Source organism: Heptranchias perlo, chromosome 11 (genome assembly GCF_035084215.1).
Source record: "Heptranchias perlo isolate sHepPer1 chromosome 11, sHepPer1.hap1, whole genome shotgun sequence".
Classification (NCBI taxonomy): Eukaryota; Metazoa; Chordata; class Chondrichthyes; order Hexanchiformes; family Hexanchidae; genus Heptranchias; species Heptranchias perlo.
The window spans coordinates 28,168,633-28,184,405 of record NC_090335.1 but is presented as its reverse complement, the minus strand read 5'-3'; the positions used below and the strand labels follow the sequence as shown (position 1 = coordinate 28,184,405).

Below are 15,773 nucleotides of genomic sequence, written 5' to 3'. Positions count from 1 at the left end.
AGCAGGTATAAAGTAGTGACGATGTTATGTTTGGATATGTGCTAAGTATTGTCTGTACAGCAAGAGCATTCCTTACTACGCTAATTGACTTACCTTATACCCTTTTCTTCTTGTTACAGATATGCCACAACCTCAGAAGCAGCAAGTTGGACCCACTCAGCACAAGCCTCAGCATAGCACCAGGTGTCATCAGCATTTGACTCACAGTCCAGAGGGCTTAGTGATTTAGAAAGAGAAGCACAAGATGGGTCATTTCTCATGTATGTGGAAGGAAACTGCTTGCTTCTGAGTGGAGGCATCGCATCGCCTCAGACCCTCTTGAATGATTTTATGGGGTTGGCTCTGAAACAGAAAGAATTTCATGAGCAGGAACAGCTGCACCAGTACCATGCCTCCTGACAGGTCATGCTGCACACTCAATTTGCCACACTGTGCTTCCTAATTAATGAGTGAGTCTACTTCACTGTCAAGAAGCAAGACTTGTCCACTGTGAAGACTGCCATTATGCATAATTTGTTGTATCAGCAGGGAGCCCTTAGGTTCTCAGTTGAAGCATCTCTTAGGAATTTCTCACTGATGATATTGGGATGTTGAGGTGCACATTACCTTAATACTCCAATGTTAGAGTTTAAATCTTAACATTGAGCAAAAATGTTTCAGTAGGTAGAAAGCAGTGATTGACTTCAACACATGTGGAAACAGACTCCAGGAGTCCGATTTTCATTTTTGGATAGCTGACTGGTGGCAAATGGTGAGGGTGGAGAAAGCGTCCTGCAGGATGCTTGGCCATTTCCCTCCCCCTTTCTCCCTCCCTCACATATTCTGAATGACATCCTGGTGGCCTATAGAGCAGCCACTCATCTGCTGCTGTTATCCATTGCCACTAAGTGCTAACTATGCTCTTTCTAGGCTCTTTCCAGGTGCTTCACAATTCCCAAGATCATCTGCAGCAGAAGAGAAGGAGGGCAGCCCTCCTGAAGAAGCACCGTCACTCACACTGACCCTTGCAAGCCCCAGCTAGGAAATTGGCACTCCACATACTTCAGACAATGAAGTTCAGGGGTCTGCACTAGCGAGCAGGAGCGAGGGCGGGGGAAAGGGTAGCACAGGACACATCTCTCCGAAGGGCAAGCTCACGTCCCAGCTCTGTTATAGAGGGCACAGATGCGGACTTCCAGGGCCCAGCTATTAAAAGAAGACTGACGGGCGCACACCAGCTATTGCTTATTGCTTGGTGCATTGGATGACCTGCCAGGGAGCCTCCACAGCATATTGGACAGTATGGTAAAGTCCACTTCCAACTTATGCGGGGTCTTTGTGTATGGCATAGAGGCAATGTAGTCAACCGTGGAGCATGGGGGTCAGCTCTGTGAATGCTGTGGTGGGGCCCTTAGTAACAGAGCCTGTGGTGACAGCTTCGATAGAAGCTCAGAGTGCTACCATCCAGTCTCTGGGCTCCACTGTGTCCACAGGCTTCCACAGTTTGTGTGAAATCATGGATAGGGTTTCAGTGCTGTCACAGCCCTCCTGCATTTTGCTCTCCTGCAGATTTGTGCAAGTGCTGAGGTGCAGCCTCATACGAGTGTCAGTGGCACCATGGGAAAGGTTCTTCTTGTTGTCTCTCAGGATGACAGCATGCCTTCCCCTCCACCAACCTCTCAACCAGTGCCCACCCTAGTGCCAGAAAGCCAGTTGGGCCGAGATGCTGCAGTTTGTAGCTGAGCCTTACAGATCCAGCCTTCTCATGGTCGCCAACCATGCCCATCTCAAGTGGTCTCACCGGGGTTCTCAGCACCCTTTCACCTCCCTTGCTGAAGCCTCCGGGGTTGCACTTTGTAGAAGTAACAGAAAAGGTAGGAGAGCACTGAAGCCAGGTACCACGATTTTGCACCAGGGTAATTAGTTTATAGATTGTCAATGCTGATTACAATCTTTTACTGAATTCTTGCCATGCAGCATTTGTTTGGTGAGTATTTGTTGATCAGGCAATGTGTTTTGACTGAAATACACACGCTGGTATTTGGGTTGAGTGCAGTCGTAAGGATGGTGGAAGGACTGGAATTGATATTGGGAGGAATGTTGGTGCAGGGGAATAGGAGCAATTTAGCTGAAGCGTTCCTGGATGAGATGCTGTTGAAGAACTCTTGCAGCTAGTTGGACAGTTGGGCCTTGCTCTTCCTCATCATTCTCTGTTTCTTCCTGTTCTTCAAACTCCTCCACCTCCATGTTTTCCTCCATAGGTGGCTCGATGGGTTGGCCCCTTTGCATGGCAAAGTTGTGGAGCATCTAGCAATTAATGGCAATCCTGGAGACTCTCCAGGGACTACTGCAGGACACCTGCAGGCAACTGAAGTGTTGCTTGAGGATGCCAACAGTGTGCTCTGGTGGAGGCATGGCTTTGATTGTATCGCCTCTCGATGTCTATGCATGGGTTCCTGACAGGTGTCATGAGCCACGTATGCAAGGGATGGCTCCTGATGCCAAGCAGCCAGCCTCTCACCTGATGGTCTGGATGAAAGAGAAGTGGAACTGTGGACTGGCGCAGGACAAAGGCATGATGATGGGTGCTAGGATACCTGGTACAGACCTGCATGTTGTGCTGCATGTCATCGCACACCAGCTGCACATTCAGCGAGTGGAAACCCTTCCTGTTCATGTATATTCCAGGGTCTTGAGTTGAAGCACACAAGGCTATGTGCGTGCAGTTGACAATACTCGGCACTTGGGGGAAGCCTGCAGTCCCGGCAGATCTCAGAGCCTTGTCGTCCTGCTTTTCAGCTTCCTACAAGGTGAAGTCATTGGCTGTGGTGATCAGTGCATCTGTCACCTGCAGTCTTATACACAGATTGACTAACGTTGCTAATGTCACCAGCTGCAGCCTGGAATGACCCCGAGGCATAAAAATTCAGGGCCACAGTTACACAGGCAAGCACGAGTGTGACCTGGTGCTGCAGCAGGTGACATTGCTGTGTGACAGCCTCCCTGGTAAAGCAGAGCCGCCTCATACACAGCTCCTCGCTGAACTGCAGGTATGAAGTTCTTGGTCCGTACACTCTAGTGGAGTAAGGTTTCCTGCGAGCTTCCCTCCTTCTGCCTCTTCTCCCTGCAGTTGCAGGACTCTGAGACTCTGGCCTGCTTCTCTTCCAGTCACAGTGGCATCCCAATCACCAAACCCATAATGCCAACCTGAAGTTTGCCAGAAGTCGCTGGTCAAAATTCCAGTGCAGACTCAGCCAGATAATATTCCGGTAAGTTTAATGTCCGTTCCAACAACCAACACAGCTTAAAAAAAGCAAAATCAGCAACTAGCTGTTAAAATGCACAAACCAGTGATTTAACTGAGAGCAGTTGATGATCCCTTTAAATGACGCTGGATACGGTGCCCGCCCGAATGTTCCCACCCATGATTTGTGAGTCAAATTTGGAACTGAAGAATAGCATGCCGGAGCTGTTGAAAATAGTGTTTGGATCCTTAAAGTAGTGCTAGACCCTCATTTGCATATATTAATCAGGCACCTGGCGGTTTCAGGAGGACACGCTGGACACCTGAGAGAAAGCCCGACCCAAAATAATGTCGGGCATGGAATGGACAGGCGAGACTGCGACCCGATTTCCAGGGTCCTAGTTATTAAACGGGCAGGTGCCTATTGAAAATCACCCTCCTGTGCCCAGGTTTCATGTGCAGAGAGCCCATGGCAATGAGGAGGTGGGTGAACCTCACAGACCTCAGCGAACCTGTCCTCCCCTACTGCTGACACAGGCACGATTGTGCTACCGGTGGGCACAGACTATTGCTCACATAGCAGTTTCAGGACTACTATATCCTCACTGTTATATTTCGAATAAATGTTTAAGACATTATCTTAAACAGTCATTGTTTATTTTTGAAATGAATGGTTTTGTGATAAACAACACCACTGAGGAACAGTTGTTATGTGATATATTAAAAATGGGTCGTAGCATTCTATTTCATAATGCGTGTCAGGCTCTGTTTATGAGAGAATTCATTATAAATAATGTCGATATTTGGATGCAGTGCCAGTTATGCTGATAAGTGGTTCTGTGATTGGGTTTTCCAATGTTAAATGTCACATAATGTTAGCTTTAAAAACATTTAATAGTATACTGAGAATTAATATTAAAAACAGGTTGAGTCTTCTCGCAGTTTTAGAGTGTCAATGTGGACAGCCTCTGAACCTTTATTTTGAATACTGGCAGCCATGTTGGTATAGGCAAATAAAGAGGTTAGAAACTAAGTCCAAATACAATAGTAATTATTAAAAAAGATTTGGCCCCTAACCACTCTCCCAGAATTACTTTCACCCTATTGTATTGGCTGCTTTTTCTTCCCAGCCCATTTTCCCTAATACTGCCATTCACCTGATCTACATCCTCGGCCTCCCCCACTTGCACACCTGACCACCAATGTATCCCCCATGGCTACTCCAATACTCCTCTCATGCCCCTTTGACCACCTCTCTTTTCTCAGTTCACCGCACCCCCACTCGCTGGACAACTGCAGCCTACTCGCTGCTTCCCCGATCAACTCTCCCCGCTCGTCCTTCCAGTTTAGGCACCATGCTCATGAGTATAACCCAACCTGATGGCTTCTTCAAATCGCAGTGAAACTCCAGCTGTGCAGTGCCGTTTTTCAAGTGAGACGTTAAACCAAGGCCCTGTCTGCCCGTTCAGGTGGACATAAATTACCCCATTGCACTATTCGAAGAAGAACAGTTGAGTTCTTTCAGTCTCGTGGCCAAAATTTATCCCTTGGCCAACACCACCAAAACAATTTAGCTGGTCAATCATCTCATTGCTGATTGTGGGACTTTGCTGTGTGTAAATTGTCTCTTGCGTTTTCCTACACAACAGTGACTAAACGTCAAAAGAAAATCATTGACTGTGAAGCGTTTTGGGACGTCCTGAGGATGTGAAAGTTGCTATATAAATACAAGTTCTTTATTTCTTTGTTTAACGCTGGTTTGTTCCCTTTGCAGATCCTGTCGATGGGAATGATGACTGAGTATTATCATTACTTTTTCACTACACTGGTAAGGTACCATTTTTAAGCAATAACTTTGTTTCAGAGACTTGTGACTGTGATTTGTCTGTTTGTTGCTGATATGCCGACATGGACTTGATGTTGGAAGCAATAGTTACCAAGCCCACCTCAGTTATCATGCACTTTGGGTTGTAAGAGCACTGTTTTTATTCTCTTGAAGAGAGGGGAGGGACAATGGGGACTATATAGAAATCTAATTTTAAACCCACACCCCACTGGTGAGACATCACTGGCCATACCCACGTTAGGGGAAAAAAAAATTAAGGAGTGCACCTTGGGAAATTGGCCACATGCCTGATTTGCATAGAAACATAGAAAATTTTATGACACAGAAAGAGGCCATTCGGCCCATCGTGTCTGTGCCGGTTGAAAAAGAGATACCCAGCCTAATCCCCCTTTCCAGCACTTGGTCCGTAGCCTTGTAGGTTATGACACTTCAAGTGCATATCCAAGGACTTTTTTTGCAGACCCATGATTTTCTGATCATTCATTTTAATGGGAAAAAAACTGTGGACCCACGAATGGAGCAAGTGCCCGAATTCCCAATATGTACTTCCAGCGCACAAAGCTCTACCGAGGGCACTACATTCAACCATTTATTCCATCGATATTAAAATGAGGGCTGTTTTACTCCCTTCTCATTGCACCGATCTCTTATGGGAGACAGTGGCTGATTCTGCCCATGGATACGGCCAGTAAGGCATCATTCATATTTTGGACACACAATGCAATTTGCCGTTACCTTTAAAAGTCAAATAAAACTGCCACACAGTGGGACAGTAATGTTACAATCAAGCTTAAAGAGATTGGTTTGGTATAAAAAAGAAACTACCTTCTGAGTTTTATATCAAATTATAGAAAATCAAATTAGCTAATTAGTGATATTAGTTGATTTAGAAGCATGATTATTGGTAAAAATGTGACTCCATAATTATTTTACAGATAATTACTAGATTATTGATCATCCTCATTTTTGGCTTCCCCCCAGAATTTGGATAAATCAGCTCAAAACCAAAACAGAATGATTACAATCAGAAAACTTTAGCCTGGATATTCTGACCCCTCTTGCTCATCCAAAAATCAGCTACTTTGAGCATATGTGAATTACAGGTGGGGCTACTCTGGCATTTATTGGAGGATATTTTAGTTTAGTCCCTGGCATACCAGTTGTCCCATCTGCACTGGTAACTGGGCATAGAATCATAGAATTACATAGAATCTGCAGGCCATTCAGCCCGCCTGGTCTATGCCGGTGTATATGCTCCATATGAGCCTCCTCGCACTCTAATTACTTCTTCCCACCCTGCCCCTGTATCACTCTATTCCCTTCTCCCTCATGAATCCATCATTGTCATTTTCATCCTCCTGCTCTGCCATGACTTCTGGACTCTGCTTTTCTTCTCCATGATGAGGCTTTTTTGTAGAGCAAATTTATGCAGCAGATAGCAGATGACAATTATTGACAAGACTATAGTGGGCTTGTATTGCAATGTACTGCTTTAAGATACCAGTGATATTAGTACCACTTATCTGGCTTAGTATGAGTTTCATTGTACCTGTGCTCTGCTTCTGCCTGCGGTTGCTGTAAAGGTGTAATGAGTCATGCCTGCAAAGGGTGGCCTTTGTTTCTCTTCTACCGTTCCTCTCATTCAAATACAGCAGAGCTGATTGACTTAACATGAAGGAACCATGGGAGCTCTCGGGAAGCTGGGAGCTTCGCCTCCCATGATTCTGCGCTGATTATCACATGCCAGCTGTACATCAATAAAACAAAAGAACTTGTGGTTCTTATGGGACATTGCTTTCTGCACAGGGACCTGAATTGTAACATGCGTACAACCAGTGCCTCTGTGAACTCTTACAAAGTCAGCAGACCTGTAGAAACGCACTGCCCTATTGTGCTGGCGCTGCCAGTCAGTAGTGAAAATAATGAAGTTGTTGTCCCTATTGTCATGTCCTTGATACATCTGCAGATTGCAAACTGGTTGATACTTTATGTATCACCGGTGCTTGCCTGGATCCTAACGCATAGAAATGGAGGACCATGGTGACTGTCATGACCATTGGCAGTGCAGTACAGGTGTTTGATCGTGTCTGGATAACTTCATTGAAGAAATGGCCTCACTGCTTAGCCGCAACGTCCTAATGCACTGCTCCTGAATGGCTGTGCCCAAGACAGTAGATCTGATGCATTCCACACCTGCGTGACATCAAAGGTAGCCCCTTCCTGCCCTTCCTTGTCTTCCTTAGCCAATTGCAGTGCAAGTGGAGCATAGAATCCAGTACCCAGTATAGCCAAAATATTTGACACTGTAACTGAGGTTTGTAGCAAATTGCTTGTCAGTAGAGCCAAGCAGTCTGCAGTCTCTGCTGCAATGCAGGATTCGTATGAGGTTTGGGAACACACCACACATGCAAATGAGCCTCAAAAAATGTTGCGAGGTCTATTTAAACACCAATTATGCTGGCATTAATGAACTGAACAAAGCTAATTTATGGCTTCATCACTACAATGCTGACGAGACAGTTCCTCCCACCAGTAATTTAGCAGTGTGCAATAACAATGGGTTCAGGGTGTGCTCAACCCACGAATGACGTGGATGTTCATTGTAAAGTCTTACGTTTTTGGGTCCTTTTTACCTTTTTACTCTAGATGTTTTGGCTCCTGTGTCTTGGGTCACTCTTGTAGATGAATCCCAATTCCCTATGCTTTCCAGAGTATCTTTGCTAGCCTTGATATTTAGGTAAGCTTTCAGTAACATGCCCAGGATAATGAACAATAACCCTCCTATTAATTATTTGAGCTACTAGAATTTTCCTATGCCTCCACAGGATTTCTCCTCTTCAACAAGTGGTATGGCACAGCAATATCACACCTCATTTTCGAATTAAACTATAAAGTGAATTTATTCAACAGACGATGAACAAGTGAATAAATTACAGCAATATACATTTACAGTAGAAATCCTTTTATCTTGCTCCTCAAAAGGAAAACAATAAAAGGTTGAAATCTAAATGTAAAACTATTGTTTTCTAAATAACATTTATATACAAAGTGGCCCCGAAAATCTGTGACTTTTCCAGCGGACTCCCTGGACACCCAGAAACTAGTCTGGGATATGGATACACCAGGTTGGGACTTGCTCCCAAGTTTCTGGGATGGTAGTGTGTGGGGGCAGAGCCTCTGTCCGCTCCTTACAAGTCCATCAACCTAATTAAGGGGAGTGGGGGGAGGGACTCTGAATATCTCGGGTCTTCTTCAGGATTCGGCGTATGGTGGGCGCAGGTGAGACCAGGCATATTGGCTGACCATGATCTGGGAGATGTGGGGCCCACCTAGGAGTCCAAGCCAGGATCTTGGCCTGGACTGCTGAAGATTTGGCCAGCCAATTTTTTTTTTTAAGTTTTAAACTGGTCCCGTTTGTAAGGGGGCCTGAGAGGGCACCTACATACTTACTCCAGGGTGGGGGTGGGGGGGGGGGGTGGGCAACAGCCCTTCCTCTCTCCCTTCCCCCTTTCCCCCTGCGCAGGACTCTTTTGCTGCACTTTCTGGCCTTTCAGAGTCAGGGGTGGAGATCCACGACCAGTGGATTTTGGCACGTTCACCACGGGGCATCACCCTGCAGATTTTCAGGGCCAGTGCTTCTTTTCTGGTATTGCTTATGTCTCCAGGAGCTGTGCTAGTCCAAACTATACCTCTCGGAGGTTCCAACCTGAATCCCTCTGATTCAAATAGCTACAGTTCCTTTAAATATCCTTGAAAACAATTACTGGGACTTACTGGATTTAAATGATTGTTGTCCACATTCAAAAATAACTAGCAGTCATACACATAACTGAACAAATCACAGTCTGAAGTAGCTTTTGTTTTTATTCGTTCATGGGATGTGGGCATCGCTGGCAAGGCCAGCATTTGTTGCCCATCCCTAATTGCCCTTGAGAAGGTGGTGGTGAGCCGCCTTCTTGAACCGCTGCAGTCCGTGTGGTGAAGGTTCTCCCACAGTGCTGTTAGGAAGGGAGTTCCAGGATTTTGACCCAGCGACGATGAAGGAACGGCGATATATTTCCAAGTCGGGATGGTGTATGACTTGGAGGGGAACGTGCAGATGGTGTTGTTCCCGTGTGCCTGCTGTCCTTGTCCTTCTAGGTGGTAGAGGTCGCGGGTTTGGGAGGTGCTGTCGAAGAAGCCTTGGCGAGTTGCTGCGGTGCATCCTGTGGATGGTACACACTGCAGCCACCGTGCGCCGGTGGTGAAGGGAGTGAATGTTTAGTGTGGTGGATGGGATGCCAATCAAGCGGGCTGCTTTGTTCTGGATGGTGTCGAGCTTCTTGAGTGTTGTTGGAGCTGCACTCATCCCTCAAGCTTTCCAGAAAACCGAAGAAACCTGCCACATTGGTATCAAATTATATTTGGGACAAAATTCTGACTGTATCTAGATTTTATTTTTTCAAACACCTTGACAATAAATCTTTTCTCTGCCAAGATGGCAGCAGATCCTCAGCAGGGCTGGATGTTTATTTCACAAAGCTTGCATCAGTATCCCCCACCTTGACATCTGGGGTTGTATAGAAGAACTCTGCTAACCCTGATATATCTCGGACATACACACAATCCCACGGTCACTATCAAATCCAACTGGACTCTGTTATATATCCTCTTGTTGTAAAGGTACAAGTTAGAATTCATTCAGAAACCACTTAATATTACATGATTTCTGTATTAATATTCAGCAAAGTGACATAAGAGATGAACAGCATCGCTTTTAGGAACCTTTGAGAGTTCCGAGCTAGTTTTGCTCTTTTAAAATATAACTAGGAAGGTGAAATGGCATTCATTTTGGAGTGCTTCACATTGGGCAATAAATAACATCTAGTCGTGCTGCAGCCCTGTGTGCGCAATGTAACTGTTAAGTATTGGTGATATATTATTGCTGCATATGTTGCTCTTAAACCTATTAGAGTGATATACTGACACCCTTCTAACCATCAGCACAGACTCAATCTCTCTTTTCAATAAATCACTTAGAATGTCAGCCCAAACTGTAGAAAAAACACGTAAATAATCTGCAGTCCTGTCTAAACGCATGGAGATTGCAGGCTGGTTCTTGTTGTTCATTCATATTTTTGCATCACCAGTACGGCTTATTTTAGCTTTCGACAGTCGCTGTTGGAATTTTTCACCAGTAATCACGTTGACTATTAACCCTTTGAGAAGTGCAGTAGCATTTCTGCTTTACATTTTGATTTGAGTTCATTTCCAAGATTACTAGAAATTGAATATTTAACCGTTCATACAGAAATCTTTACTGTTGCCCGGAAACATTAAAATGCATAGAAAACAATTTTCTGCAAGTTCTGCGATTTAAGAAAAAACGATTACCCAAGTCTAGCAAGTTACAATGCTCTTACGAGCTAAGCGGTGTAGTGTTGGCACAACTGCCTTTTTATTTCTGTAACCTGCATTTGAGTTCAGCTCAGACTGACGGGTTGAAATTCTCCTGTTTCAGACAGTTGTAAGCATTGGAAGTGAAATTAATTTGAGTAGTCTCCTTGTAGGTGTACGTTCACAGCTCAAAACTGCTCATAATTTGTCACTCAATTGACAGCCTCGCACCAAGAGGCCACAAGAGTAACTGGAGTCAAGCATGGAAATAATGGCCTGGATTTTCTGCCTCCGTGCTTGTAATTCTGAGCCCATTCACTTTAATGGACAGGAAGTTGTGAGCTGTTGAGCGCTGGTGTAATTGGGGCTGATAATTTGATGTTGGGATTAGTGCAGATTGTTAGATCAGAATAGAGAAAGCTTTACCTTCAATTTTAATTAATACTGTTGCTGACTTCAGAGTGTTTGATACTGGGAACAAATATGGAAAAATATTCCATTTGCCAACATTGACATCCTTCACCTTGGTGAGCACAAAATTCACTCCATTTTTCTAAAACGAGAAAGAGGAAAAAGATCTTTCAGTAAAACTGACCCTTCTTAAAATTCTCTCAGCTAAACTAATGCTTCTTAACTTTTTACATTACATTTTGTGCTGCCAGGGGAATTTTCAGTGGGTTGGGTCAAATTTTCTCGAGTTGCAATCCTGGCAGTTAGGCTCGGATTGCGCCCGCTGGTGCCCTTCAGCACTGACTCTGCTGGAGTTTGAAGGGTCAGTGAAAGGGCACCTAATTAGCCCGAGCACAATTACGGGCGCATTTCCAGTGCCCGCCTGCCCCATATGCTCAGGAGCTCCAGTGCCCGTCTGGCATTGCAAAGTGGGGGGGGGTTTGCCCTGGTCCCTCCAACCCTGTGTAAGGAGAACGATCTGGAAAAGTTTTTAAAGAAATAAATGTACATTTCTTTGGGAGTCCAGGTTGTTTTCTTGGCCTGGGCCCTTCCATGTGGAGGCTAGTACGCCTCATTTCTCTAGGAATACTACCCTCCACAGATACACTGGATCCCAACTGTGCCACCGGAGTGGGAATTCCCGATGTAGGGAGTCCCTGCCCCTGGCTCAGCCCCGAGGTCATTTCCCTTGTAATAAATGGACTGAGTTTCCACCATCACTCCAGCAGGGCAAGTCGGAAACTCCTGGAAACAGCTAAGCCCTGGCATGACTGCTATTTTCCAGCAAGTTCTACCAGTCTCTAACCGAAGTCATGAGGGATTTTGGCCTCTGTATCTAATAATAGTGCAGAAGGGAGAATTGGGAATCATCCTATATGTTTGGGGGGAGGGGGAATGATAAGGTAATTTTGGTAATAAACAATGTGCAAATGATGCATTAATTACCGATCAATAAGAATTGTATACTTTCGCACATGGTAACTCAGTACTACCCAAGACCTTGACCCTTAATAACACTAGCACACCATAATTGCAGAAAAGGCCATTTTTACCAAAAAGACAACCAAATTAAACATAAGAACATAAAAACATAAGAAATAAGAGCAGGAGTAGGCCATTCGGCCCCCCGAGCCTGCTCCGCCATTCAATAAGATCATGGCTGATTTTCAACCTCAATTCCACTTTCTCACCCAATCCCCATATCCCTTGATTCCATTAGAGTCCAAAAATCTATCGATCTCAGCCTTGAATATACTCATCGACTGGGCATCCACAGCCCTCTCGAGTAGAGAATTCCAAAGATTCACAATCCTCTGAGTGAAAAAATTCCTCCTCATCTCAGTCCTGAATGTCTGACCCCTTATCCTGAGACTATGCCCCCTAGTTCTAGACTCTCCAGCCAAGGGAAACAGCCTCTCAGCATCTACCCTGTCAAGCCCTCTCAGAATCTTTTATGTTTCAATGAGATCACCTCTCATTCTTCTAAACTCCAGACAGTATAGGCCCATTCTACTCAATCTCTCCTCATAGGACAACTCTCTCATCCCAGGAATCAATCTAGTGAACCTTTGTTGCACCGCCTCTAAGGCAAGTATATCCTTCCTTAGGTAAGAAGACCAAAACTGTACACAGTACTCCAGGTGTGGTCTCACCAAAGCCCTGTACAATTGCAGCAAGACTTCCTTACTCTTGTGCTCCAACCCCCTTGCAATAAAAGCCAACATACCATTTGCCTTCCTAATTGCTTGCTGTATCTGCATGTTAACTTTCTGTGTTTTGCGTACAAGGACTCCCAAAACTCTCTGAACTCCAACATTTAATAGTTTCTCACCATTTAAAAAATATTCTGTTTTTCTATTCTTTCTACCAAAGTGAATAACCTCACATTTGCCCACATTATACTCCATCTGCCACCCTCTTGCCCACTCACTTAACCTGTCCATATCCCTTTGCAGACTCTCTGGGGTAAATTTTAATCCCGAAGAACGGGTGGGATAGAGGTGGGGTGGGGGGGGTCCAACCCACTAACTCCCACGTTTCACCAGATACATCTGGGTGCGCGCGCGCTTCAGAAACCCTGAAGTCCTGCCAGCTTTAACATTTAAAGGCGTAATTATGGTATTTGAAGTAGTTAAGGGGATTAAATTACAGAATAATGAGGCAGACAAACGATTTTAACTCTACCTGAACGTGTCTCCCATGGCCCCTGAAACACTCCATGGAAACAGAGGCGAGTTGCGGCTGGCAGCCATTTGGACATTTAAACCAGTGATTGACACGTGTGGAGAAAAGGTGAGTTTTTACAGCAGGGCAATCAGTTCTCTCAGACAAACTTTTGGCTGGGAGTTTCTTGTGTTTAGACTGAGATTTCTTTGTTCACAGTCAGAATTCTTGTGTTCACACATAGTTACCTAAATTCTGGACTCTCTCAAACCATCAGGATGGGGGGGGGCACAATGAATGTATTCAGCAGTACACCTCAAGAGGAGGCACATCAGCATCAGTGGCAGGCACAGCGTGCAGTTCTGGGAGTTGCAGCTCCACAAGACAGAGGTGCGCCACAAGGACCTGCAGAAGAGCAGAGAGGGGACCAACGGAGGGGGCCGAGATTGCAGGAAGCATTACCCACGTGAGAGGGTCGACAGATAGAGGCTGAGCTTCCTTGACCTCTCTGAGGAGCAGTACCTACAAAGGCTCAGATTGAGTCACCAGGTGGTTGCAGACATCTGCAGGCTCCTTCATGCAGAGCTGCTCCTGACTGGTGGCAACGCAATGTCCTTCGCAGTTAAAGTCATCACTGCCCTCAATTTCTTCACCTCTGGATCCTTCCAGGACAGCACCAGTGACATCACCAGGATCTCTCAATCGTCTGCCCATAAGTGTATACGACAGGTCATAGATGGCTTGTTTGCCAGGGCATCCGGCTACGTCAACTTCCCCATCGACAACATCAGCCAGACTGAGAGGGTAGTGGGTTTCCACGGGTACAGGGCGCAATTGATTGCACACATGTAGCAATCCGCACACCTCCACATGAGCCAGGAATGTTCATCAACCAAAAAGGATATCATTCCATCAATGAGCAGCTGGTTTACAACCACCAGAAGAGGTTCCTGCAGGTGTGTGCCAAATTCCCTGGCAGCTGCCATGATTCCTTCATTTTGCATGAATCCAAAATCCTGCCCCTCTTCCATGCACAAGACAGACTTAAGGGCTGGCTCCTTGGAGACAAGGGATATCCCCTGCAGACTTGGCTCATGACACCTGTGAGGAACCCCACCAGCGAGGCACAGCAGCAGGACAATGACAGTCACATCACCACCAGGTCTGTCATTGAACAAGTGATAGGAATACTGAAGATGTGCTTCAGATGCCTGGATCGATCTGGGGAGGCCCTTCAGTACTCGCCAGCGAGGGTGTGTAGAATAATAGTCATGTGTTGCGTCCTGCACAACATCACTCAGCAGAAAGGGTTACCGACGGATGAGGTCCCATGCACTCATGAAGCAGCCGCACCAGCCATCAACATTGAAAAAGACAAGGAGGAGGTGGAGGAAGAGGGGGAACAATGGGCGAACCATCGGCAGAGCAGTGTCTCACCTGGCATAGGGAGATCTGCAAAGTGACGATAGTCAAGGACTCGGACCACCTGGAATGACCACTACCACCAGCACCGCCCCCCCCCCCACATACATCCATTGTACAACCACACATACATCCATTGTAAACGCACCCAATGGGTGGCACCAAGTCTTGCCGTTCATGATGAAGCACATGAAAGGGCGCTTTCACAAAAGGGACTCAAGAATGGACAAGATGTGGCAGTGGTGGTGAGAATCATAACATTTAATGTGCATTTAACCAAAATCAAATATAAATGAAAAACGTGACTGTCTGTCAGACACCCTTGTGCATACCCTTGGTGATTACAAAACCTTAGACTTCCTCTTCCTACAGCTTCTATGTGGTGCATCCCCTGTGGCTGCAGCAGAGGTAGTGGCACGTTGATCAGAATCATGCCAAGGCTGCTTAGATGCTTTCGGCTTACGACTTCTGGGTTTTAGAGCCCGTGAGGGCCCCGCCAAAGACTGCTCCACCTGCACCTGTGCAGGGGCAGACTTGGCCATCAGGAGAGGAGGCAGCATTGCAGGTACTGGTTGAGGTCGGGGCGCTTTGAGTGGCGTCCCCACTTCCATGTCTCCTTTCGCCATCATCTCTCTCCTGGGCCAGGGCCATATCACTCCTACCACTCTGCTGGACAACAGCTTGGAGAACATGTGTGATGCCTTGTAAGGCCAGTGCTAATGTATCTGTCTGCCTGTTTAAGGCGGCAGCATGTTGTTCACCCTGAATCCGCACAGCCATTGCCAGGGCCTGAGTGGACTCATTTGTGAGCCGTGCTTGAGGCTCAGTGGAGGCTGCCATTCCCTCCATTGCAGACATTCCTGCACTTACTGTGCCACCAGTCCACTAATGCTGGAGGTGGACTCCTCCATCCTCTGACTCAATGTGAAGGCTGAACGTGGCAAGTCTTCCAGTACGTCGCAAAGGCGTGTCTGTACCTCAATCATTCTCCTTTTCATGGATGGCCCCGGGGTTCAGCATCTGAGCCAAGCTGAGCAGAGCCTAGAGAGGAGTTTGCCCCCCGACACGGACTCTCCACCACTGCCCCTACCACCAGTGTCTGCTCGTGCTCACTTGTGTGTGGTGACTCACCAGGTGACAACCCAACTACCTCTCTACTAGAACCCACCGAGATGTGAGTATTTGCACTGGTGCACGGCTTCACTAAGATATGACGGTGCAACCTCAGAGGCAGAGAGCTGCTCTGAGGAATCGCCGTCGTCCACTTCTTCAGTCCTTGATGGCCCTGGAAGA

The 15,773-nt window shown here is 46.2% G+C and overlaps 1 protein-coding gene across 3 annotated transcripts in view; it reads left to right on the top strand.

Annotated features, from left to right (window-relative positions):
* LOC137327204 (glutamate receptor ionotropic, kainate 1-like) overlaps window positions 1-15,773 on the top strand; it is a 297,693-nt gene that overhangs the window by 182,450 nt on the left and 99,470 nt on the right. For all 3 annotated transcript variants that reach the window (XM_067992767.1, XM_067992764.1, XM_067992766.1), the window contains exon 5: window positions 4,998-5,051. In XM_067992767.1, the coding sequence (XP_067848868.1) occupies window positions 4,998-5,051 (54 nt within the window). The remainder of the gene's footprint in view (window positions 1-4,997; window positions 5,052-15,773) is intronic.